Source organism: Cavia porcellus, unplaced genomic scaffold (assembly GCF_034190915.1).
Source record: "Cavia porcellus strain 051 isolate PalLab524CR breed Dunkin Hartley unplaced genomic scaffold, mCavPor4.1 scaffold_6, whole genome shotgun sequence".
NCBI classification, from domain to species: Eukaryota; Metazoa; Chordata; class Mammalia; order Rodentia; family Caviidae; genus Cavia; species Cavia porcellus.
In genome coordinates, this window is record NW_026947489.1 from 57,716,752 (window position 1) to 57,743,122 (window position 26,371).

Consider the following 26,371-nt stretch of genomic DNA (forward strand, 5'->3'; position numbering starts at 1 on the left):
ACCCTCTAAAGAATTGTAACATGATTTTGGGGAAATAATATCTATCCTAACGATAATGGGCTGTCTAGAGTTAATGCTACATTTTACTATTTGGGAACCTAAGGGATCTCGGTTTGAGCTGCTGTGGATGTGATGCATCACTGCAGTATTCTGTGAAGAATTAGAGTAGACAGCGCCTGCGTGTGAGGTCTTTGAACAGAAAAACTTCATTTTGCTCACAGACAGGCAAAAGAGAAAGCCAAAGATCAGGCAATGAATAAAACAGGAAATAGTTTACTCTTTTTTAATTATAAAGCCTTCTATTTAATTTTGAAATCAGACAGTGAGGTTCTTGAATTGTTTTGTGTACCTTTCCCAGGAGTGAATACAGCCGTTGTTCTGACCTAGTTTCCTTACTGTTGGTGAACAAGGCAGTCATGAACTCCATGCTTAGCATGAGGGTATTGCTTGGCCCAAACAACATAGGAATAAATGTGTTTGGGAATGCCCAGCACTTTATTTGGATATTGATAACCACTTTACATGAGTTTTCATACATTCAGATATTTACTAAATCTTTGCTATATGCCGGGCACTGTTGGGAGCTCAGGAGCTAATTGTTAAGGATCAGTTAGGGTACTACAGGGAATAGAACTGGCAAAAGCTCTTGTTCTCCTGGAGCTTGTTTTCTAACCAGGGGCAGGTGAGACAAATGGTAATTATAGTAAGTAGCCATTGTATGGAAGAGACAGTTCTGTGGAATAAGGAAGATTGGCTTGCTGCCTGGTATTTGAGCTGCTTTGATAAGAAAGTGAGGTAGTCTAGGTGTAGGGCCTTATTGAGGTGCCAGCTGAACAAAGATTAAACAGAAATGATGAAGCAGGCAGCTGTAAACTTACCTGAGAGGAAACATCTTCTGGATGGAGGAATAATATGTGTCATGGACTATGACCAGTCTGCTTGCTGACCGAGGAGAGCACCTCCAGTGTTCTCTCACTTCCCCAGCGCAGGTACCAAACAGGACAAGGAGTGGGAGGCATGGTCCAAGAGGTGATGTCAGATTCTGGAGGAACTTGTGGGGCCCTTGAGCTGGCTTGTATCATATACTAAATTTAGGACTAATGAGGAAAAATATTAAGGAGAAAAGGTAAACATTTGTTGAATTTCTGCGATACTCTCTAGATGCTTTTTCAGCATCTTCTATGGGTCACGTACTATGCTAAGGGAAAGAGAGTGAAGAATCGAACAACAAAAGCCAGACATAGTCCTTGTGGAGATTACTTTATTGGTGCAAAGCAAGGCGTGGTGTTTTGTGTGTTACAGTGCCTGATACTGTGTATATACATTACCTCACATAATTTTGAGTAGCTAGTAAGAAGATACAGTTGCATATAGTTAGGAAAAGCTAGTAATTTTTCTAAAATTGTATAATTGGAATATGTCAGAATGCATAACTAGTAGATGATAGAATTTTGTCATCTGGCTGTCAGAGCTAAGAGGAAATCTCATTAAAGCCATGGACCTCTTAACCTCACTCCTGGAAATTTTGGGTTAGCATACTGATGGGAGACAGGGAATCTTGACTTTAATAGTTAGTCATGGGAGTCCTATACCCTGATGCTATGGCCCTCTAGTGTTTCATTTATGGTAACGTAATATAAGTAGTGGTTTAGATATTCTTGTTTTATTTGAAATAAAATTATTTTATCCTCTAAAAAAAGAAACTGATTTAAAAAAGATTTTCATCATTTAGAATTATGCCTGTCTCAAAATTTTTAGAGATGCTATTTGTCAACCAATGATTATCCTGTTATTTGTAGCTTGCAAAGAACTGAGTATTGATTTGCTTTTACTTTCATTTTTTTGAGATGGTCTCACTGCATAGCCCAGGCTGGCCTTGAACTCATGGTAATCCTCCTGCCTCAGCCTCCCAAGTGCCGGCATGGCTGTATGGTACCATACCGGTTTTGATTATTATTGTCACTGATTAAATCATGCGTTTTTTCCTTTAGGTTTTTAAAGTGGTAGGTTATGGTAATAGGTTTTCAAATATTGGCCCAGTCTTATATTCTTGATTATACTTTAGTTACTCATGATGCACTCAGTTTTTGAATCAGGGTTTTGGTTTTAAGTTTTTACCTCTTTCTTCCTTAAACCATCTTGTCTTGGTATCAGGGTGATAGTGGCCGCAGGAAGTGAGGAGAAAGAGGTTTTCTATTCTCCACACAGCAGCCAGTGCAGGGCCACACCACTCATCTTGTCCTGGGGCTTTGGCAGCTTACCGGCAAAACTGTCAAGGAATGTGTTTGTCCCCATTTAATATTCAGAAGAATAAGGAGGCCATCCAGATTTCCTGGTTTTCCAGAGGCAGTTTTATACATTTGCATTTTCTAAGACTTTATGTCATCTAAATTTCTGAACAGTGCTTTTATTTAAAATCTGCATCTAAATTTATTTTTGGTATCTTGCGTGCTTCCTTTTTCTTAATTCATCTTACCATTGCTTAGTGGACACTACTCACCTTTAGAGGACCAGCCTTTGGCTGTTGCCTTGGTTTTTTTGTATTTTAAAGAAGATAAAACTAAGGAAAATAAAACAATAAAATCAGTCAAAATAAACCAGGCTTCCAAACAATAGTTACCACAACACCTTTGTTGTCTTCAAAATAGCTACAGATACCTTCAGACAAAGTAAAAATGGAACAGAGCAGGATAGAATAGAAACAATAAAAACCAAACCATGAATGCAATAAAGAGCCTCAAAACAAGCCAGTAGTAAATCCATAATGGCTTCCGTAACATGTCTTGCTATCTTTCAGATAGCTGCTCATGCCATCAGAGTTAACATAAACAAAACAAAAGAGAATAAAAGCCCAACCCAACAAAACAGTGAAAATGATGAGATTTCCAGGCAGGTGGAGATCTCCTTCCTGTGGGGACTGGTTCCACTAAAACTCTCAGGTAAGACATTCTCTATATTTGTGGACATAGAGGCCATATATGCAGGGTTCTTCCTGAGTTTTTAGGCTGCTATATTAAGTCCTCAATCTCTATGACGGGGTATTGATGGTCAACCTATGCCATTTATAAACAGGGCCTATTTCGTGCACGTCCCAGTCCTAAATCTTAAAATGCCTTTTATGCAGGCTCACTTAGACACACTGAGGCCTCAACAGCTTCCACCTGTTATCACTAGTAAACCTCTCTTCAGTGATATAAGACCACCCCCTTCCTTTCTTATTCACCAATTTGTCAGACAACCCTGGTCAAGACTGACAGATACATTTTGTCTTCTCACTTTGTTTATACTTTTTCAGGATACATAAAAGCCTTTCCCACAACCAGGTAAACTGCTGATACAACTAGGTTACAGCGACCCATGCCTAAATCAAAGTTGCTAGATTGCCATCCTGGTTTCACATCACTCAGGCTAAGAGGTGCCCTTCCAGCCCTAAATCTGATCATTCTGAGTGGTCATCCCATCTTCTGTCGCCCACCCGTCTCAGTCTCACAAAGGCTTCGCAGCCACAGTTAACAGGCTAAGTCATGTTTTGTTATCCACTTTGGTTCCTAATCCCTTACGTTCTATTAATGATCATTTTTACAGCAGGACTCTTTAACAGTATTGCCTACAGACTCTAACGTCATGCATACCAGAGACAAGCCTTACACACTTACCCTTTTTAACTTTTATGCTTTTGGATGGGGGAGTAATCACCTCTCATAACGTCATTTCCCCTAACCTCACATTTAATTTTCAGAATTCTGCCTTACCATGGAAATGTTCCTACCTCAACGTTGTCCTGATATAATGACATGTCTAAATCAAAGGCACCTTTCCTTCTACCTCACCTGGGTCCTTAAATATGACAGTGCCATGTCTCCTTATAAAATCTTGTCTCTTTGTTTTTTCAGTCTAACATACATGCATTCACTAGTGAAGTTGTCCTTGCTAAAACACCTGGCACCGGCTTCTACCTGGGCATCAACCTTCATCCCGTCGACTCCCCTAGGCTCCAGTACAGCGCCCTCTGCCAGCAGGAAGTAGTTAGAAAAATCTTCGCCCCTTTTCATAATAATAATCATAAGATGGGTTTTGGCCCAGACAGGACTCTGTAGCCAGGAAAGCCTCATCCGGAAGCAGGAAGCCCCTATCTCCCCCGCCCCTAGGAATTTACCTGTGACACCATCTTCCCGCCCCTGGGAATTTACCTATGGCGCCAAACCTAGGGCCAATGGGCTACCCGAGCATCCCTAATGCCCCCCTTAGGTTCCACCCCAAACCAGGGCTACTTATGTGCCTCATTCCACGTGTTCCGCCCAAGAGAATGCTGGACTCCAGCGGTGGGGGGTGCCGGTCATCTCTCTCTGTGTTCTCAGAATAAAGGCCGCTTTTTGTTTTATACCTCTCATCTTTTGGAAATACTTTTCATCTTTTGGAAATAATCCTGTCAGTTCCTTTTGTTCTATTTTTCTTCAGAGTTTGCTGTCTTTCTAATACTGTATAAGCAGCCAAGTCTGTAAGTGTGGCTTTCGTTGTTTACTGGGATTTTTGAAAAACAGTATTCTCACTTTGCTGTGTAGACTTTGTAGTTTCCGCTCATCTGTTTTCTAACCTTTCGCCAGTGGTCACCTTGTGGGCCTAGGTTCTTGTTGCCTCCGGAGCAGGTGGTGCGTGGGGTGCGGACTCAGGCCCACCGCGCACTTGCTGAGGGCTGCATATTCATGGTGCCCGCTGCCTTACTCCCTGTGGTCTTGGCTCACCGTCCCATTCTCAGTGAGGCCTCCTGTACCACCTGCTAAAAACTCACCCCCTCTTCCGCCACTCTGCCCTACCTTGTTTCTTCTGCTTAGTACTTTTTACTTCCTGTTGCAGTCTCCAGAGGAGACAAGGGAAGGAACGGGGAGTACATTAATGGGATGTGGCCGGAGGACATGGAATGTAACTTGTGACGGGAGGGGCGGAGTGTGTGGACTTTGCTTCTGATGAGCTGGGAGGACAGGAGTGAAATAGGGCTTGGGGCCTCACAGACACGGCTGTGACAGGAGGACAAGGTTTTAGCTTAAAGAAGTTCTTACAGTAGTTGTGGGCGTCGCTGAAACCCCTATAAAGGCAGGTTGCTTAGAAAATCAAAATGCACACTGGCCGAAAACCCAGAAACTCCACGCAGTCGTATTCTTTTAAACCGTAACAGAAAAACTTCTGAAAGGTCTCTAAGTGAGCTACCAGATGTTCATGAAACCCAAGGTTATGAAGAGAGGTTGAGGTTCTAAAGGGAAAACGAGCCACTGTGTGTTGAGAGCGTTTAAAGGGTCTATGTGTAGCCTAGCATCGCCTGGGAGACTCAGTTTGTAGAGAAAGACGGGAGTGAGATCAGCACCCACAGGAGGCTCAGAGGTGGCTGATGGCATGGCCCTCGCTTCCTTCCTGTGTTGGAGAAGGGACTGGCTGGCTTTGTCCGAGGTCTACTTCGGATGGCTCCTTGCTGTGGGGAGAGTCGTGTTTCGTAGTGGAAACAGGAGGCCTGCGTTAGTTGAAGGGAGTGGTCTATAAAACACCAGCCTGTTGCAGAGTTGAGAGGAGGGTGTGGCTCCCTAGGTGCTGGCTTCCTCCTGGGTGGCAGCAGCCTGCCCTTGCAGCATCTTCTGGCCTCTGGAGAAGCAGTGTTGTTGTGTTCTTGTTTGCCTGTTTGGTAGCTGCGCCTAAGTAAACATCTTAGGCATTTACAAGGTTGGGGTTGGCTGAAACCTCCTGTTTCACCTAAACGTCACTGCTGTGTACATTTTTGTGGCCTATTGGATTGTGAAAATTTTTCCTGATGGGATTCATTCACCTTGCTTAGAGAACTTTTTCTTACATTTAAAGTCTTTTGTTCTGCACGTGGATTTGATTTAAAATATGTTACACTGGCTGACATGGTGGTAGTTTCATTGGTGTCTGGCTTCTTTGCACTGTAGTCCTCTCCATTTCTACCCCTCTGGGATTATTGCTAGTTGGGGGTTTTTGTTTGAGTTCGTTGTTTGAATTACTTTCACTTTGTTTTTAAATGGGTGAAATTAGGTATAATGAAATACCTAATAGTTCTTGGTTGGTGATACTTAAGGAATTGAACTGTGTAGCATCTTACAAGCTTATGGCATAATCTTGTACAGGAGAGCTTAATTTTTTTTTGTTGTTATTACCAGGGATCAAACTCACACTTGCCAGCAGGAGCTTATGCTGCTGAGCTAAATCCCCAGCCCCAGGACAGCTTAATTTTTAAAGTGGGGCTTATGATAGTTTGCTTCAGCCTGATGTTTTAAGGGTAATATTTTAAAATTTCACACTGTTGAAATAAGAAGAAATTGAAAAGCTAGGCATGGGGGCTGGGGATTTAGCTCAGCGGCATAAGCGCCTGCCTTGCAAGCAGGCAGTGGTGAGTTTGATCCCTGGTACCGATAAAAACGAAAAAGACAAAAAAAAAAAAAAAAAGAAAGAAAAGAAAAGAAAAGCTAGGTGTGGTAGTGCACTCCTGTAATCCCAGCATTTGGGAGGCTGAGGTAGGAGAATTGCTTGCAAGTTCCAGATCAGCTTAGGCTACAAAGTAAGCCCAAGGCCAGTCTGAAATGCATAGCGAGACCCCGTCTCAAAAAGACAAAAAAAAAAAGAAGTCTATAGGTAGTATCTCTGAGGAGATTTCTTTTTTGTATATATTTTTATAGTTTTTTTTTTTTTGCCCTAGATCTATTCAATGGGACGATTTTATATATGCATTGGGTTCTTTAGAAATAATTCCTTTTATGTGAGCCTCTGAGAAGAAAAGTTATTATAACTTAAAAAATTTGTTATTCAATACAATGTTTAAATCTTGCCTTGTTTTACAAGGTGACATAAGAGGGAAAATAAAACTAATTGAACTCTACTTGAAAATAACTGTAGCTAGAGTACGCCTGAAGCAGTCTAAGCTTTGCTTAGTAAGTAGGACCATTGTTCCCTTAAGTTACTAATTTTTAGTAACAGATTAAGACTCTTTGGTTAGAAAAGAATCTTGTGGGCTGGAGATGTAGCTTGGTGCTAGCATGCTTGCCTAGGGTACGTTCATGAGGCCCTGGGTTTTACCCCCACCATTCTAAAAACAAACAAAAACAACCTTTGGCTTTATAGTTGGAAGAGTCTGTGAGTACCCTGTCATGGCACTTGTAGTACTTGTATTTTTGTCATAAAAAGTGAGAACTGAAAAAAACTACTAAGGAAAAGCAACCCAGAACAAAGGTGAGAAGCACCCATTAGTGTGGGGGAGTAAATAAGTTAGCTATTTCGCTGCCCTTTGCTTTCTTAGATAACACATTGGCCAGTAGTTCTAATCCGGGGCTGTTTTAAGAAATTTCCATGCTCTGTGTATGTCTTAAGCGAGTTTCTGTTTTGGTATGCGGGTGTCTGAGTTGGTGGTGTGAAAAACCATGAGTGTGATGCGGTAGGTTATTTCAAAGTGTACGGAAGTGTCTAACCTATATCTCTTTCTTTTTTAGGAAACTGAAAATGGCCCTTCAGCTATGCTAGGTCTATAATGGGAAGTGTCACAGTTCGATATTTCTGTTATGGGTGCCTTTTTACATCTGCGACCTGGACAGTCTTGCTTTTTGTTTATTTCAACTTCAGTGAAGTGACTCAGCCATTTAAGAATGTGCCCATCAAGGGGTCTGGACCTCACGGACCATTTCCCAAAAAATTCTATCCTCGTTTCACTAGAGGTCCAAGTAGAATGTTAGATCCACAGTTTAAGCCAAACAGAATTGATGATGTGATAGATAATCAAGTTGAAGATCCAGAAAAAGACCACCAGAAATTCTCTTCTGAATTGGGTAAGTACATTTGACTTTTACTGAAAGGGGTATCGGAGTGTTTAATCACTAGAAGTTTAATTATTCTTTAAATCATGTGTTTCTCAGATGGCCAGAAATGTGCAACCCCTCACCCCCTACCAGTTTGGTTGGGAATAGTTGAAATTGTATTGTTTTTGCACTCGGGGAGTTATGGTCAATTTTTTTTTTTTTTTTTTTTTTTTTTTTAGCTTTAACTTTAGTGTTTTATGGTGACTTGGGAAAAACAAGATTCAGGGAAGTAAAAAATGAAGACAATCTAGAAAGAAAATACTATAGAACCTACAGGAAAAAGTTTTTAAATTGCTAGGATAATTTGATAAGGGAAAGGATTGGTTGAGAGATGAGTGTATTTAACTTACTTTGAGACAGGATCTCACTGTGCAGTTTAGGCTGGCCTCAAGCTCACTTTGTCACCCAGGCTGGCCTCGAACTCACAATAATCTTCCTATGTTAGGCTCTCAAATGCTGGGATTACAGGCATGAGCCATATTGTCCGGCAGTTAACTGACTTTAAAGACAAAACTATAACATCATGAAGTGTTAGATTTAGAAGCTAAGATACCGGGGCCTGGGGATTTAGCTCAGCGGCATAAGCGCTTGCCTTGCAAGTGTGCAGTCGTGAGTTTGATCCCTGGTACCGATAAAAATGAAAAAGACAAAAAAAAGAAGCTAAGATACCTCATATCTAAGAAGATTTCCACTTATGACAATTAAGGTCCTAGAATAAATTAATGAATGAAAAAATATATAAAATAGTTTATGAAACCTGAGTATAAGATAGAAAGCTTCTTGATCCCCAAGTGTTTAAGTTGGAAGCAAGAGTCTACTGTGTGTGCCTTTGAATACAGCTCTGTAAGTCCTTGCTTTAGCAAATTTAAGGAACAAAGAGCGATTTTGGTTATCTTCAAAATGTAAAAAAAGAGCTTTGTCCTTGTCATAGCAACATCAAATAATTTAGAAGCAAAAGCACATAGTAATTGATTTTGAGAGATTGCAAGAGTTGTATCATAAGCAAATGTTAAAACAGACATTTCATTTGGTCAAGAGTTTTGGAGAAGTAAGTAAAGTTTTTAGGACCTAATGATTCTATAATAAATGAAGTCAATTAAAATTATATTGGAAACAAACTAATACCTCATGCAGCTTTTTCAAGCACTTTGCATCTTAAAAGTATTAGTAAGCCAGGTGTGGTGGCACATGCTTGTAATCCCAGCACTCGGGAGGCTGAGACACTTGGGATTGCTGTGAATTTGAGGCTACATAGTGAGTTCAAGGTTAGCTAAACTACATAGCAAAACCCTGTCTCCACACAAAAAAAGTAGTAGTAGTAGTAGTAGTAAAAATTATAGCTCTTTATTCATGTTTATTTTGGTAAAATTTTTATAAAGAAATAAAATTGAATTTACATTTTGAGCAAAGTTTGTATTTGAGTGAAGAAATATGGGAAAAATTAAATATATAGAATGACAAACACAGATTGCCTAAACAAAAAACTAAATTCATTATGGAAAATCCTAAAGAACCTACAAAATATACTAGTAAACAGTAAATGAATTTGGTAGTTACAGGATAGTAGATTAGCATGAAAAATCAGTTATATTTTTATATATTAGCAATGAATGGCCCAAAAACAAAATTATGAGAACAGTTCCATTTACAGTAGCAGCAGAAAGAATAATATGCTTATAAAGTGCATTTTAAAATGCCAAGTGAGTTTACACTAAAAGCCATAAAACAATGCTGAGAGACATGAAAGTAGACCTGTCCAAGTGGAAGGGTCCCATTACAGGGTGAATTAGAAAATGCTGCCAAGATGTCAGTACCACCCAAATGTGGCAATGTGTAGATTCATTGCCAGCTCTGTTAGGATCCCAGTGGCTTGACTGGAGAGAGTTATCCTCAGTAATAAGAAATTGCAAGAGGCCTTAAGAGCAAAACACTCTTGGAAAAGAACAGAGTTGGAGTTAGTTACAAAATTAACAGAACTTCTCTGGCATGCTAATTAATTGAGTTTGGCTATAATCATATTTATGCAAGGAAAAGGAAAAGTATGTTGAAATGGTCATTTAATTTGAATGATTTTTTGTGAAGAGCTCTCTATTAGAAAGTAGTTCTTTCAGCATTTGGTATGATACCTTTCTTTGTTGGATGGTTGTTGAATCAGGAATATTTATTGAGAATCTCTTGTGCAAGACATTGTGCCAGGTACTGGATACGAAAGCAGTTCTTACTTTGTTTCGAACATAGCCAAAGCCCCTTGCCTCATAAAGTTTCCATCCTCACAGAAAGAGCTGTGGGGATGGGTCGTGTGTTGAGATGGTTCCAGGGAGAAGGCCTGCGTGCTGCTTCCTCTGCGCTGTCAGTGTTCTGAGGGGTGGTGCATTGGCATTGCTGAGGTCCATGCCCATCCCATCACACAAAAGCTCAGGGCTGTCCTGTTGTAAAGAAAAGGCAAAATTCGACTTTGAGAGTTCAGTTTCCTAGACCATGAAATCTTCTGTTCTTTCTGACATCGTTAGCGTGCTGTGGAATTTGGTTTTCATGCACACATTTGGGAAATACTGTGAAGCTGGGAGTCAGCCTCAAAGGAGATGCTGAAGGCTTGATAGGGAAGGAGATGAGAAGAAGAGATGTTATTTTCAAAGATGAGAAGAGTTTATGCAAAGATGAGATTTCTGGAAGAGTATCAGAACAAGCATGTTTCATTATAGTGACCATGGTTAGAGCCAAACAGGAGTTTATAAGTGAAGCTGATTAAAGTCTGAAGCCAGAGTCTACAGAAGCTGCTTGCTTGCTTGCTTGCTTGCTTTCTTTCTTTCTTTCTTTTTCTTTCTTTCTTTCTTTCTTTCTTTCTTTCTTTCTTTCTTTCTTCCTTCTTTCCTTTGTTTCTTTCTTTCTTTCTTTCTTTCTTTCTTTCTTTCTTTCTTTCTTTCTCTTTCTTTCAGACAGGGTCTCATTATGCAGTTCAAGCTGGTGAAGCCTTTTTCATAGAAAGGTCTATCAGTAGCTGGGCTTGGTGGCTCACACCTGTAATCCCAGCACTCGAGAGGCTGAGGCAGGAGGATCATTGTGAGTTCAAGACCAGCCTAGACTACAAAGTGAGCTCAAGGCCAGCCTGAACTGCATTGCGAGACCCTGTCTCAAAAAGACCAAAAAAAAAAAAAAAAGAAAGAAAGAAAAAGAAAGGTTTATCAGTAGCTCTTTTGAGAGGCAGGGTTCATATTAAAACTTGCTAAGGTTAGGGCCTGTTGAGGTTCGTTGGGATTGAATAATCTGTTGCGCTTATGGAATTTTTATCGGTACCAGGGATCGAACTCATGTCTGCGTGCTTGCAAGGTGGGTGCTTATGCCGCTGAGCTAAATCCCCAGCCCACTCTTATGGAATATTATCAGAAATTTTTTTCTTAGTTGCAGATAAGTTTGTATCATAAATATAATAAAACGTTCTTCAGTTATGGCTGTGTGATCAGGGGTCCTTTATGGGTAAGGCATGCTTGTTTTATTTTGGCAGCTGAGAGTTTGACCCAAACCTCAATTTACTTATTTGAAACTGGAGACAACCTAGATCTGAGAAGCCTGGTCATGACCTGGTTGTAATAAAATCAAAGCAGTGGGAAGAATCTAGCATCATGCCAGTGAATGGTAGCTCTTTTCTGAGTACTGCGCTGACTGTAATTTCTCTGTTCTTTAGGTATGATTTTCAATGAGCGGGATCAGGAGTTGAGAGACTTGGGCTATCAGAAGCATGCCTTTAATGTGCTCATTAGTAACCGCCTGGGCTACCACAGAGACGTGCCCGACACGAGGAATGCAGCGTATGTGCCTTATTTGTTCGGCTGATATTTTTGTGACAGTTTTCAGTGCCAGTATAAAAATTTACGAAGATGCTGTTCAGATTTTACACTAGCACTCAGCATCCTGAAAACTGAGAGTTTGTCCTGGAAGCTGTGTGGTCTGTGATTGTACTGACAAAGTTCAGCCCCACAGTGCCCAGCTTCTTGACTTGCCTGGGCTGTAAGAGTGGAGAGGTGCTGTCTTGGATGGCATAAAAATGTATGATACAGTTTATGTACACAAGTAACAAACTATTTTAAAATATTTTTACTATTAAGATTTGAAAACGAGGCAATATAAACATAAAATTAGTGGGATATTTTGACGTAGGTTTTGTGAAACTTACATCAGCCAGTGATAGTTTTTTTTTTTTTAATTTAAAGAGAGAAGAAGAAAAAAAAGGACATAAAAAAAAAACAATGCAGTAAAAGGGTACAAATAATACAGTATTTCTAGAAAAAAATATATACAGTACGAAATCACCAGTTAACAGGCTACACATTATCTTCCCAGAAGCAGTTGTCCATATCACTAAATTAAAGCATATAAAAGTGAACATTCATTCAGTGGAATTGGAGACAGTTCCGTTCAATGATCCAACAACAGCTTAGTTATATGGTTTTCCATCCTACATTCTTGGAACATTCCTGCAGTTATATCCCTTAGTCCACCTTACTTTCCTCTCTTTTTTACAGTAATAATTAGACTTTTAGGATTTTATTACTCTCACGGTTCTTATTACTTTTTTGAAGAGAATAAAAACAAATGTGACTAAGCAAAACAGAGTCAGTTAGAACAGAAGGGTGGGCATAGCACGTGATGCAAAAATAGAATACCAGGTGATCAAAAGTGGTTACCATTGTGCCTCTTGCTATTTTCAAATTGAGTTGTCTGTATCATCAGGTATAATAGAATTGATCAAAACAATATGGAACAAAACTAATAAAATCTACACTGCAGACCTTACAGGATTTCAAAAAAAAAAAAAAAAAAAGGATGATAGTCCATCCATATTGGGCATCATAGTATATCTTATTGCCTTCAAAGTGATTGCCTATACCCTCAAACTTGATACTATCAAACAAAATAGAATATATAATAATAATCAGACAGAACAAGATGGGGAGAGCAATACTGGGGTTCAACTCAGGTTAATAGGACAACAAAAAAGTTACTATAATATGTCCCGTTATTCTTTAATTTAGTTTTCCCTTAATTAAAAAATGAGAGAAAATAGATTAATTTAAAAATAGGGGGAAGATTGAGATAAGAGAGGACATTGTAACAGAACAATGCAGAAGTCAGTGATAGTTTGAAGTGATTGCAACTTTTAGTTCTCACTGATCTCATCAGACATTTTTTTATTATTAACAAAACACTTTATTATAAACATCTCCAGAATATAAACTGATTTTGTATCAAGACTCTGAAACTTTTAGAACTATATGTTACATAAGCTTATTATAATATTCCACTTTTCAACCTAGAAAATATACTGCAAGTTAATGAGGGGGAAAAAAAAATCTAAACTTTTATAGAGAAACCCAATGAACATAAAAATACCCAACTCAGAGCTAAAACAAATCCAATCAAGAAATAGATTCTGCATAACAGATTAGTCCTCCAATTTAAAATAAATTATCTTCCAAGGGCAAATAATTCCACCATCGTGGCAATAAGTGGTTCTGGTTCTGAATAAACCAGAACCACTCTCCTAAAGGGAAATTATCTCAGATGTAAAAAAAATATAATAATGCTTTTAAAAAACAAGGAAAAGTAATTTTGACATTGGACAGCAAGCACCCTAAATACTTCTGTTCACCTGGCCTTTGTTAGAGTTAAACCACCTGCTCACTTAAGTGACTGGAACGTGAGTATCATAACACTGAGCTCCTCAACTGGTTTTCAGTTGCAGCCTCAGGAGAACCGACTAAGGAGCTCCAGAACCCAAGGGCAGACTGGTCCCAAAGCACTTCCTCCTCTGTTCCATCTTCACTTTGCCCCTTTTATTCCTTCCTGTACTCGCAGTCTTCCTCCCTAGAGTCTATGTCTCGGCTTTTTTCCTCCTTTTGATTCTCTAGCTTTTCTGTACCACCCTGCACAGGCTCTGCTCCACCTCTGTTTTCTTTCTTGGTTTGTTCTCGTGCTCTTCTAAATCCACCTCCTCAAAACTTCTTTTCCTAGCCGGGCATGGTGGCTCACGCCTGTAATCCCAGCACTCTTGGGAGGCTGAGGCAGGAGGATCCTTTGGAGTTCGATACCAGCCTGGGCTACAAAGGCCAGCCTGAACTGCATAGTGAGACCTTGTCTCAAAAAGACAAAAAAACCCTTCTCTTCCTCTTGTGCTTGGGCCACTCCTCCTCTGGTTTTCCTTTGCCTTCCTCTGATGACTGGCTTGATGGGCACCAGTCCTGGTTCCTGAGGAGAGGCGCTTGGGGCCTCCTGAGTCTACACTGGCTGAACTGTGATTATACTCTTGCTGGCTGAGGTTCAGCGGTGCTGGGTTTTCTGAGAAAGAGTCCCTGGGGAGCCTACAGTAGCTCAGAGGCTCTAGTCTCAGCCTGTTATCATGAGCTGGGAACCACTGAGGTAATCGGTTTTCTGTGGGAAATATTGCGTGATCCTGGCTAAGTGTGGATGGTTCCAGATGGGAGTCTTTGATCAAATATTTGAAATCTGGAATCAGCTTCCTCCTGGTACCCACAGCTTTCCAAGGAGTTCTCCCTCATTTTTCTGAAACAAGTCTTTGGCCCTAAGCCTCTGGCTTTTGCCCTGTAATATAATCTTCAAGTTTGTCTTGAAGAGTCTTACGGTTTTAAATGCTTCATTAGGTTGACAAAAAGAGATTCTCTTTGTCAGGCTAGAACTGGCTGGAGAAATCTGCTCATAGTTACCTAGCAGTTGCTTCAGTTTTTCAGCATGACCTACTCCTAAGTAGACTGATGGGGGAGCCAAAAATTACGATGCAGAGATTACAACATTTATTTTTGTCCAAAATTCTACTCCCGTTCACCTATAATATAAAATCTTTCATTATTCAAACTGTAGCACAGCTCACCTGTCAGTTCAGTCTTTCTTCGTTCCCTGTGGCATCTCGCCAAGGCAGCGACAAGGTCTGCAGCTCCTGTCCCCTCCCGTCAGTGCCCCTGGCCGGAGCACTGGTGATGGTGGAGGGGTCGGGAAGCAGGAACCGTCACTGCCACAGCTGCAGCTACCACTGCTGCCGCCGCTGCTGACAGCCTCCTCAGAAGTTTTTGATCTAATTGTACTCTGCCTGTGCTTTATTCTTAAAACAGGTGTTCACAAACGTATGTACCACTAACAATGTTGGCAGACCTTAGGTGTGATTGTGAAGTGAGGGATGTCCTCTCAGAAAATGCATCTTGATGAAAGATAGAAGAGCAGGATCAAATTTTTCTTAGGGTTGCATGTCCAATTGCAGTCATGTACATTCCAAAAATTAACAATCATTTATTTTTTTAATGTCAGCAGTGTTCTGTATGTAATTTTAACAGAGTCTTGAGCAAAAATCTATTTGAAAATATTTTTGTACTTCCTTTGTACCACAGCTAGTAAAAAGTTACTTTGACTTCAGAAATAATAACAAACCCAAGTTTAATAGTTAGGGAAGAAGACTCCCATAGCAGCAGCAGATGCCTGTCTTGCAGGCGTACACGCGCAGGGAGGCAGGGCTGCTGTGTGTCACGGCTGAGCTGCTCAGGCACAGAGGCTGTGGCTCTCCGCTCCCCACACAGTGTTCCGTTGTCCCCTGCACAGCCGTGCTCTAGGGCTGTGCAGTGGAGCCATGAAGAAGATCTCTAAGAACCACAGGCAGTGTTAAAGGTTTACAGTTCTGCGGGGGCCATGTTACTAGCTGTCCAGGACCACGTGTGGCCAGAGGCTGCGGGCTGGACACACATGTTGTGTGTTGCATTTCACACAAGTGGGGAGAGACGAGGGGCTAGAAGTGAAAGCTGGAGCTAAAGCTTGTTTTAAATGCTGATTTATTCATAGTAAAGGGGAATTGAAACCGGCCAACAATTATTTGACTTCATCGGTTCTGTTCCATTAGCTTTTTTCTTTCAAAGACTTTTCATGATAGTTTCTCACACACATGTTTTCTGGGTACCTCTGTTGTGCACCGCATTAGGGCCTGGAAGTAATGGGATAAGATGTGATTCCTGGTGCGTGGATTTAGGGCCTGGGAGGAGACAGGTAATCAGTGAGGAGCCAGCGGCACCTGTGAGGGCTGCGATTGGCATCATAGGAGTCGGTGGGACCAGGGCCCAGCCCAGCCCAGCCCAGCCCGGCCTTTCCATGTGCACTATGGAGTGGGCACCCTGCGTTCTGGGGGGGCACTAAGCCTGGGCCAGTGCAGCTGTGGCAAGAGTGGCAGGAACCAAAGCCAGGCTTCAGTGCCGACCAGGAAAGTGTGCAGGACTCTGGGCTTACTGGGTGTTTTGTTGTTATCTCTACCCCTGTTTATCAAATACACACTTCCGCCTGCGGAAGACTCTTCCATTGCCTTGGCATATTATGATTTACTCGAATTTTGCGGTATTACTGAGTGAAAGTAAACCTTTGAAATACAGTTTTATAGTTTCTACTTCCTTTTGAAACCTCATTAAGGAAAAGCTAAACATCAGCTTATGAATGCTGCCTCACAGACTTGCAGTAATTTCTGGAAGTGCTGTTGGGTGTGGCTCAGAAACAAAACAACCAACAAAAAAGAAAACTTACAATAACTTCCCTACAAAAAAGGGAGGAAATGTGGAGTTTTAAAGCTTTGGACCTCAAAGGGTGGTGGTACACACCTGCCATCCCAGCACTTGGGAGGCTGAGGCAGGAGGTTCGGTGCAAGTTTGAGACCAGCCTGGACTACAAAGTGAGCCCAAGGCCAGCCTGAACTGCGTAGTGAGACCCTGTCTCAAAAAGACAAAACAAACAAAAATAATAATAAACCAGTGTTTTCTTATGAGCCTTTAAAACGATTATTATAAAGTAAGCAGCTGAACAAGAGGACAGTGTGTATAGTGAGAAACAATCTGGGGCCTTCACACTGTTAAAGTGCCCGCTTTTCTTTGTGTTTGTCTGTACAGATGTAAAGAGCAGTCGTACCCAGCCGACCTGCCAGTAGCTAGTGTTGTTATCTGTTTCTACAATGAAGCTTTCTCTGCCCTGCTCCGGACCGTACACAGTGTGCTGGACCGAACACCTGCCTACCTGCTCCATGAAATCATCCTTGTGGATGACGACAGTGACTTTGGTAAGGGAGTGTCCAGAGATGACCAGCAAAGGCCCTGGGCCCGTGGCTATGTGCTGAGTATCCTGGGTCACGGACCTGTGCACTGACAGCCAGTTATTGGAGGAGAGCCTGACCCTGCCAGCTTTCTACAGCTGTGCTACCCAGACTTGGCTCTTACAGTTTTTCCTTGGTTTACTTAAAAAATTATTACAAAATAATTGTAGATTCTCAGGAGGTTACAAACAGGTGCTGTTTAGCCACCACCCAGGGTCCCCTTGGGTCTGGTTTCCTCTTACACAGTTATAGTGCAGTGCAGAATGCAACAGGAAGTCCCCCTGGTAAAGTACAGCGTCACCTTTCTCTTAACTGTGACGTGGCACCTGAGAGTGACACCTGGAAGGAGGCAGGTTTATTTTGCCTCTTTGGTCAGCTGGCTCTGTTCCTTTTACGCCAGTTATGCCAGCAGCCAAGAGGCTGAAAGACAGAGGGTGAGAGCCTGTGTCCGCAGGGACAAGATCCTATCCCAAGACCCACGTCCTTCAACCACCTACATTCCGTTCCTTCCTGGTGATGCCACCAAATAAAGACTCGGGGGACTAACCCACAGAGGAAGTTGGAGCCCTTCCGATCTAATCATTTTCTAAAGGCCACCTGTAGACACTGCTGAGCCTCAGGGCCAGTTGTGTCCATGCTGTGATCATCCCAAGATCCACTCCACTCCTGTCCTCACTATCCCAAACATAGGGCTGCTGCTTACCCTCCACTTTGTCATTTCAGATGGGTTAAATAAACGCAGTCACTCGGTGTACGCTCTTCAGATGGACACAGTGCCTCAGTCTCCTTGTCTACTGGGTCTCTTCTGCCAGCTCTCCCCACCCAGCCAGGTTGCATTCTAATAGCTCATAGATGGTCTTCGTGTGCCAGGGTTTTAGGGTTCACTCCGTATTTCACACACCTCTGTAGATTAGTACCTGGGACAGCTTCACATACACAAGCAGGATGAAGATTTGACTCGTTCAGCTCTCGGGCACCTTCCAGGGTGGGTGGGAGCCCGATAGAGAGCAGGAAGTACAAGGGTCTTGAGACCTGCAGCTGTGAAGCACAGCTCCCAGACTGCTCTTTCCACATTGCCCTGTAGAAGTACAGTGACCTTTGCATGCAGTCCGGACCCACTGGGCACCTTAGAGCCGTGAGGAGCAGGTCCCAGTGTGCCTGATATGGGGGTCAGGAGTGCTGACACCCAGGAGCCAGGTTCTTAGACTCTGGTAAATTCTAAACTCGGAGAGAAAAATTAAAGGTTTTCAGAATTTATTTACAAAAATGTGTGATTAAAAAAATAAGCAAATCTGAGTCTGGAGCACATAAAAGAAACATGTGCCAAATTCTGCAAAGTATGGTGCATATATATATGTGTGTGTATTTTCTTTTTTTTTTTTTTGAAATGGAGTCTTGCAGAATTGCTCAGTCCAACCTGGAATTCCTGGGCTCAAGAGACCTTCTGCCTCAGCCTCCCAGGTAGTTAGGGCTTCAGGCAGGTACTACCATGCTCAACTTGACTTTTTTTTTTTTTTTTTTTTCAGCCTGTTGTTTGGTTTTCATTTTGGGCTGCTTTATTCTAAAAGAAAAAATTCGTGATGACTTACAGGAGTTTGTGTACTATGGAACAAATTACTGTTTACTATCTTATATAATTTTTAACATTATTATAAAATTTAAAGGTGAATGAATGACCTGAAATTCATAAAAATATTTGAAGCCACCAGACATCATGATGCATGCCAGTAATCCCTGCACTCAGAAGCTGAGACAGGAGTTTCACTGTGAGTTCAAGGCCAGCTGGATTACATAGTGGGACCCTGTGACAAAAATCAAAACCAAAAAACAAACAAACAAACATAAGAAAGAAAGAGACTGAGTAAAAAACAAGACCTAGAGTATTTTCTTTGTTAAAAAAAATTGATGCCTTTGGAAGAAAGGCACTAAATAAAGAGGTCATGTTTACTGCTGCTATTGTGTAATTCTTGGTAGAGGCAATAAAAATTATTTCTCAAGTATTCTGAAATGGAGTATGGTGCAGGTCTTGGTAGTCGGAAGCCTCCGACATCTGTCCCTGTGCGAGCACAGCTTCCGTGCAGCAGCAGCAGCTAACGTGCACTTGGGAGACACCTTCACACCGTGTCCACACAGGCGTGGTGCTGAGGTGTGGTGGAAACCAAATCCCCAGCCATGGCGCCACCTTCTCTCGGCTGTGCTCGAGCTCCCCTGTCACTGTTTTTCTTCCTAGCAAAGCAGAAGATTCTGTGTTTGCTTGATAGTTTGCTGTGGAGTTTTGCGTATATGATTCGCTACACTAGAAAAGCCAGAAGGTGTTTGGATGGGTCTCCTATAGCTTCTGGGCTACGGTTCCTTGGCTGTTTTTAGAGACAGAATCTTGCTGTGTACTGAGGCAACCTTGAACCTGTTGTCTAGTGTCTCATGGTTTGAGTAACTATGAAACTGTTTTTCAGATGATTTAAAAGGAGAACTTGATGAGTATGTCCAAAAGTCCCTCCCCACAAAGATTAAAGTCATCAGAAATGCAAAGCGAGAGGGGTTGATTCGTGGAAGAATGATTGGAGCAGCCCACGCTACAGGTAGGATGGCATGTTTCCTTTCTCTGTGGGGCCGGGGCCAGGTGCTGGCCCTTGTAGTCTCTCCTGCTCATGCAGGAGTTCCAGAAGCCCAGCATGTAATCAGCATTGGCGGCTGGAGCAGTGAGCATGGGCAGCTTGGAAAGCCCTTTTCCCAACGGCCGCCCTGCTGCCCAAGCGGAGAGCACAGTGACCTCACTAGTGTTTTCATTTGTCTGTAAACAGAAAAATTCAAACCAAAATGTAACAGAACTTTTCTCTTTTTAAATACAAAACCTCAAATACTTGAACCCAAACCCTTTGCTTGGATTACGCTAATAATTCGTAGTGTAGAGGACATACTCTCTCTGAGACGTAATTGTGATTTTAGTGGCTAAGACCCTATTTCCTCCAAACCAAGACGTAACTGTAGAATACCCAGCCTTGAAAACTACAGATCAGAAACGCTGCCCCCGCCGGCCTGCCCTCGCCTCACCTGCCGTCACTCCTCTTTTGCTCCAAGACTCCTCCACAAGGCAGGTGAGGTGAGGACGGCTGATTCCACTTGGCGGTTTGATCTCTAGTTTCCCAGGCTGATGATTTTCCAGTTGGATCTTGTGGGAGGTCAATATTGGATTTATTTCCATTATTATTAGAAAAGACGTTTCTTAAAAATTCCCTGGTGATCCTTCTGATTTAGTAAGGAGAAAGTTCTGTTATTAATAGATCTTAACACAGTGATCTCTGTGTCTTCTCTAAAAAGGAGGAAGTCTTCTGCAGGGTGGTTAGGGTTCATGTGTACTGACTTTACAGCATTTCTTTTTATGGAAAGAACCATGTTGGTTCTTCAGGTTGGTAGTCCTGATTCTCTTTTATGGTCCTTGTAAAATTTTTTTTTCCTTTTAAAATGAATTTCAATTCAAACATGAACCCAGAGCAACCTATTCAGGACCCCTCCTGTCTCTCAGGAACTATTCCTTTTCTCCAATACGTTTTCCTACTCTTAACCTCCAAAAAAAAAAGAATCCCTTTAAAAGTATTTGGTATTTAATAATTAGCCACAGTGGCGGGGGGTTCCCTGGTGATAGCACCTGCCATGGGCTGTGTCCCTGCTGCCCAAGGGACCGGCCCCGGGGTCCTGGCACTCAGAGATTGTGGCTGAGCCGCCGCTGCCGGTCCCATTGCCTGGGTTCACTTGGGGCTTCACTTCCAGCACATTTCCCCCCACTTGAACTTCAGTGATCGGAAGCAGCCAACAGAGCCTGAGCAGTGGCTCCTTGGGGTCTGTCTGAGCCATGGGTGTTGAGTGAGCGCCCTAGATTCTGGTCAAAGTCCTGTTGAGCAGCCACTGAGCTGAGATCCTGACAGTAAGAAAGAGCAAATGGGCTGCTGATCCGTTGTGCTGTTACAGTGTGTATTTACTGTGAACCTTTTTTCAGATACAAACAGTGCTCTAGCTCTTTTTTTTTTTTTTTTTTGGTCTTTTTTCCTTTTTATCGGTACCAGGGATCGAACTCACGACTGCCTGCTTGCAAGGCAGGCGCTTACGCCGCTGAGCTAAACCCCCAGCCCCCAGTGCTCTAGCTCTTGATTCTAACTGGTCAGGTCCTTGTTCAGACACAGTGTGGGGTTTGTCAGAAGGAAGATGTCGCTGTGGCAGGTGCAGTGTGAACAGATTAAGTCTTACTTTATGTAGCTAAGTCGGCATCAGTAGGAAAAGTAACACTTTTGGAAGAAAGCTGTGAATACTTTTCTTCCCTAACCTTGAATACACTCATCTTGCTTCAGGTTGATTAACGTCCACCCCAGGCATCTTGCCTTTCTGCAGTCCAGGACGGCCAGAGAACGGTAGACAGTTTATCCCCTCAGGTCATTTGTGAACTACAGAACTAGCTCAGTGTCATCACTGAAGACTTCCTGAAGTCTCACTTTTATGAGAGTGGAAGTTGAATACATTTGATGGTTTAGTATTCATGTGAAATCCACACTGATACGTCATGCAGACACATTTAGGCCAGTAATGCTCTCTCATGCTTGCATTTAAGTCTCTCAGCTGCTCAAAATAACCTTGAAGTTATTAAATAATTTGGGATTATCAAAACCAGAAATGCTCATTCTTGCCTGCATTGGTCAGAGGAGGTGACGGTGCAGGTAACATTTTACAACCTTGCTTCCAGAGGAAGGAGGACTGGCTTGGAGCTAGGCAGGAGGGGCGTTGGTGAGTCCGCAAAGGTGCCAGCCCTGCACTGCCTGTGCCAGTCCCCCTGAGTCTTTGCCCTTGGCTTCTGCAGGAGAAGTCCTCGTGTTCCTGGACAGCCATTGCGAGGTGAATGAGATGTGGCTGCAGCCCCTGCTGGCCACCATCCGCGGGGACCCACACACAGTGGTGTGCCCGGTGATTGACATCATCAGCGCCGACACGCTGGCCTACAGCTCATCTCCTGTCGTGCGGGGCGGATTCAACTGGGGGCTGCACTTCAAGTGGGACCTCGTTCCGCTCTCTGAGCTGGGAGGAGAGGATGGGGCCACTGCACCGATCAAGTAAGAATTTCTGTGGTTGGGGGCCCAGCCCCCTCTCAGCACGAGACTTAGGTGAAACATCATTCCTTCCTCAGCAGGAGCAAAACTGCCGGCCTGATTTTTCCCTCTAAAAGTCCTGAGGGCTTGTCAGATTTTCTGTGCTCCACCACATCATGCCATAGGGAAAGAGCACTGGGTAAGGATTATCCAGACCGAAGGCACAGTCGTGAGAGCAGACACAGGGACACAGGGTCCCGCTGACAGGTGCTCGGACACCGGGAGCACTCATGTGCTGCCTGTAGGTCCACTGTGTGGTCTCTCATGTCGGACACTAACCTGTTGAGTTCTTTGCCGTAGGCCGAGTATACTTTGGACATAGAGTGCTTGAGATCAGATGTGTTTCAGATTTGGGATTTGTGCTGGGTTTTTTTTTTTTTTTGTCTTTTTATCGGTACCAGGGATCAAACTCACGACTGCCTGCTTGCAAGGCAGGCGCTTATGCCGCCGAGCTAAATCCCCAGCCCCCTGTGCTGGGTTTTGTAACATTTACACATACGTGATGAGACATCTTGGCAGTGGGACCCCAGTCCGAAAGCAGGGTTCACTCCTGTTTCTCATGCACGTTACCCCTGTAGCCTGAAGGTGACTGTGTACAGTGTCCTCGGTACTGGTCACCAGAGGCCGGTGTGGGGTTGGCCACTTAGGGTATCATGCAGTACCCAGAAAGTTTTGGGTTTAGAATGTTTCTGCTTTTTTGGATGAGAGATGTTCCATTTCTGGTAGGGAAAGTGCTGTGAAGAACAGTGATCCATACGCCTTCTTTAACTGGGGCTTCAACATGTGGGTGTCAGTGGTGCCATTCCTCAGAATCTGTACCTGAACCTCTCAGGACTCGTGCGTGTCGGTGTTAGAGCACTTTGTGTGTCATTTCGCCTTTCCTTGTAGACTTCAGGGAAGTTGGTGTTTTTAAAGTTCTCAGGCCTATTCTTTCATCTTACTGTGAAAAGTAAGTAGCACATAGCTCAAAGTGCATCTGCAGTGCACACACATACACACACATAACCCACCACGTGGAGATGACAGGGCGCCTGGGTCACCACACCAGGACCCTGTGCCTCACGCAGAGCTCGTTACCCGTCCTGGTGGACATGACCTGGCTTTCTGTGTAGTTTCACCACTGTGGGTGATCTCTGGACAGAATGGTTTAGTTTGGCCAGCTCTCGTACTTTATATAAACAAGGCCATTTGATTCGGCTTCATTTTAAAAAGTCTTCCTCGTTAGGCATCCACAGTTGGTGGCTGTATCTGTTGCTGCGAGCGGTCTGTCATGTGAGTGTAGCAGAGTTCTGCTGTGTGTGTCTGGCTGAGGCTGTGTGTCGGGCTGTGTTGTGCTATAACAAGAAGACAGAGGTGTTATAGAACATTCTCCCCTTGGGCTTCGGTTTAGGGGTGGCGCCTGTTCAGTTACTGGGTGATCCACTGTGACCATGGAGCTGTCCTCTTGATGGCCAGGGGACTAGATTGGCTCGGCAGCCTGCTGGCGTCTTTTAGCTTGTTTCGTGTCCCTGTGAGCCTGCCCAGGTGGGGCAGTGTCTAGGCTCTGGTGTAGCCTGGGGTTCTGGGGAAGTGCTGCCACTTGGTCTAGCGAAGGCATTCAGCAGGCAGTTACACTCATCTCTCCTGGGGGCCCTGGCATGGCTCTCTGGGAGCAGAGCACCCCTCCACAGAGAGCAGCACTCGGGGCCCGCGCCACTGCCTGCCCCTGCTCCCTGAAAGCTTGTGCTGTGCCTGGGGCAGAGGGCAGCAGTGACTGCGTCTTCCTGTCCTCTGGAGCCTGTGTGTTCCTTTCCCAACGTGTGAAGTTTTCTACTGCAGAAAGAGGGTACCTGAGGCTTTGCGTGTTTATTCTCATCCTTAGCCTTTAAGCTGCCGGATTTAGTCTTTCTCCGAGTTTCATCATCTTCATAGCTACGGTTTTTATGGCTTCATTTTAAAAATTGTTTTTAATCAGATTTATAATCAGTACCAGGTCATGCCATGAGGAACCTAGGGTGAGACCTGGCTGTCCTCTGCCCCTTTTCCCACAGCCGTTCTGCTCTTCCTTCCTGAACTCTGGGTAGTAACTGTGGTCCTTGCCTCATGAGGCCCTAATGAGGAGAACGAGGGAACATGGCACCCTGGCCGGCCGCGCTCGTTTGTAGCTGCTGTGCGGCCGCTCATCTCTCCTTTCACCATCAGGCTGCTGTGTTCTTACACTTAGATCTGTCCACAAGAGCTGTGGGCAGTTGATTGCATATTTCGAAGCCAGTGTGAAGGACGATTTTGAGATTACAGTAGCACTGTCTGCTTTGTCTGCCCCCTCCCTGTCCTGAACCAGTCCAGGTATCGTCTATTCCCAGTTGGGCCCCATCACTAGGAGGACACTTCTCGTGTCCTGGGCACCTGGAGGACGCAGCGCATGTCCTTGATGTGTCCAGGTGCAGTGTCAGTCGGCACTCTCCTTGGGCATTGTGTAGGTCTCAGCAGGTCTCTCCTGCGGCCGTGCCCGGCTGGCTCCGTGTGCTGCTGGCTGAGGGCTCTACCTGCAGGCATCTCCAGCAGCCCCAGCTCCTGTGAGCGCCCCATGGTCGTGCACACACTTTTCTGCCTGGAGTTGCTTCTTCTGGCTCAGCAGTGCTGCTCAGCCTTCCCTGTGATTCTTCCTCTGGTTGCTCCTCTGTGTCATCATCACGCTTTGGTCTTCCTGACAGTTGGCAGCATCTCACTGCGAAGCCAGGTTGGCTGGAATTCGTGACACCTCTGAGTGCGGGGAGTGCAGGTGGGCACCACCATGCCTGCCTTCACCATTAGAAAAGACTCCTGCCCCTGATCAGGTGGGAGATGACCGGAGCTTTTTAGGACTTCACAGATGTGGTCAGAATCTCTGGCTTCCTCAGTTTCAGAGGCAAAGTTAGTGTCTGTTTTACTTTCACTTTAAGATAACCTCTTTTTCATTGACTCCTTTATTCTGATTTTTCAGAAAGCTTTTTTAGACATGTGTAAACATAGTTCATTTTCAGACTGTATCTACTTCTCTGCCAAACTCTGTTTTTTATTGTTGAAAAAATGCACTGAATTGGTTTTCTCTGTCTCTTTCTCTGTCTCTGTCTCTCTCTCTAACTTTCTGGATGCCTGGCCTTTTGCTTGCTCTTGTACTTTGGTATAACACAGATAGTACACAGTCCTTGCACAGGCAGTTTGAATCACTGATAGCCCTGGCCTTCAGTGCAGCTTCGAAGAGGACGCGTGGGAGCCAGCCTGAGCCCTGTTGGTCTGCCTCCCTGTACCCCTGTATCCCTGTACCCAGCACCGGGCTCACAGCAGCCTCCATACCACTGACACATTGGGCTGCCTGTGTGCGTTCGCTTGGTGCCGTCCTGGCCATGGCCCCTCCAGCCACTACATGCCAGGTTGTGACAGCCGAGTAAATGCTCCAGACATTACAGACCATCTTCCAGGGGTCAGAGCCAGCCCACTGTGGCCACTGCTCACACAGGTGACTAACTCAGAGCGTGTAGGGCCGGCGCAGACCCCCGGCAGACCCGGAAGTCTCTGTGAGGGTCAGGGCCGGATCTGCTTCAGGTGGGTTTCTGTCAGACACGGCTGGAGTTCAGAAATGCTTCTGATACTTAAATTATGTGGATGTGAAGGTTTGCTTTTCTTTCACTAGCAATCTAGGTATTTCAGTTGTGTGGTCCAGTTCCTTTCCTGATACTCGGGGATGTGCTTTATAGAAACCTGTTGTCTGTGTTCCCATTACACTGAATTTGACACACAAGGTTAGGCCGAAACTGGCTTTTCCTTTCCTAGGTCCCCTACAATGGCTGGAGGACTGTTTGCCATGAACAGGCAGTATTTCAACGAGCTCGGTCAGTACGACAGTGGCATGGATATCTGGGGAGGAGAGAACCTGGAAATATCATTTCGGGTAATTTTGTGTGTGTGCACTTGTTTCGTGTGTAGTGAAATGTAATTGTCATCCCTCAGGCCATATTTTCTATAAATCTTTTATTTTATTGACGGATTTCCGTGGTGAATGCTACTTTACATAATCTCTGGTATGAATATTATCTGTTTAGAAAGCGAAAAGCATAGAAGAACACATTTATTTTGTAATTTTTTGTTTTTTTAATTTTTAAGATTTTTTTGTCTTTTTGAGACAGAGTTTTACTTGTAGTTCAGGCTGACCTAGAACTCAAGTTTGTAGCCCAGGCTGGCCTGGAACTTGCAGCAATCCTGCTACAGCCTCCTGAGTGCTGGGATTACAGGCATGCACCACCAAA

The 26,371-nt window shown here is 43.7% G+C and overlaps 1 protein-coding gene across 1 annotated transcript in view; it reads left to right on the forward strand.

The window, feature by feature from the left end:
* Galnt11 (polypeptide N-acetylgalactosaminyltransferase 11) overlaps positions 1–26,371 on the forward strand; it is a 51,766-nt gene that overhangs the window by 19,134 nt on the left and 6,261 nt on the right. Inside the window, exons 2-7 of the mRNA XM_003469773.5 lie at positions 7,488–7,820; positions 11,533–11,656; positions 16,775–16,941; positions 19,428–19,553; positions 21,821–22,070; positions 25,899–26,016. Of these exons, the coding sequence (XP_003469821.1) occupies positions 7,526–7,820; positions 11,533–11,656; positions 16,775–16,941; positions 19,428–19,553; positions 21,821–22,070; positions 25,899–26,016 (1,080 nt within the window). The 5' untranslated portion in view covers positions 7,488–7,525. The remainder of the gene's footprint in view (positions 1–7,487; positions 7,821–11,532; positions 11,657–16,774; positions 16,942–19,427; positions 19,554–21,820; positions 22,071–25,898; positions 26,017–26,371) is intronic.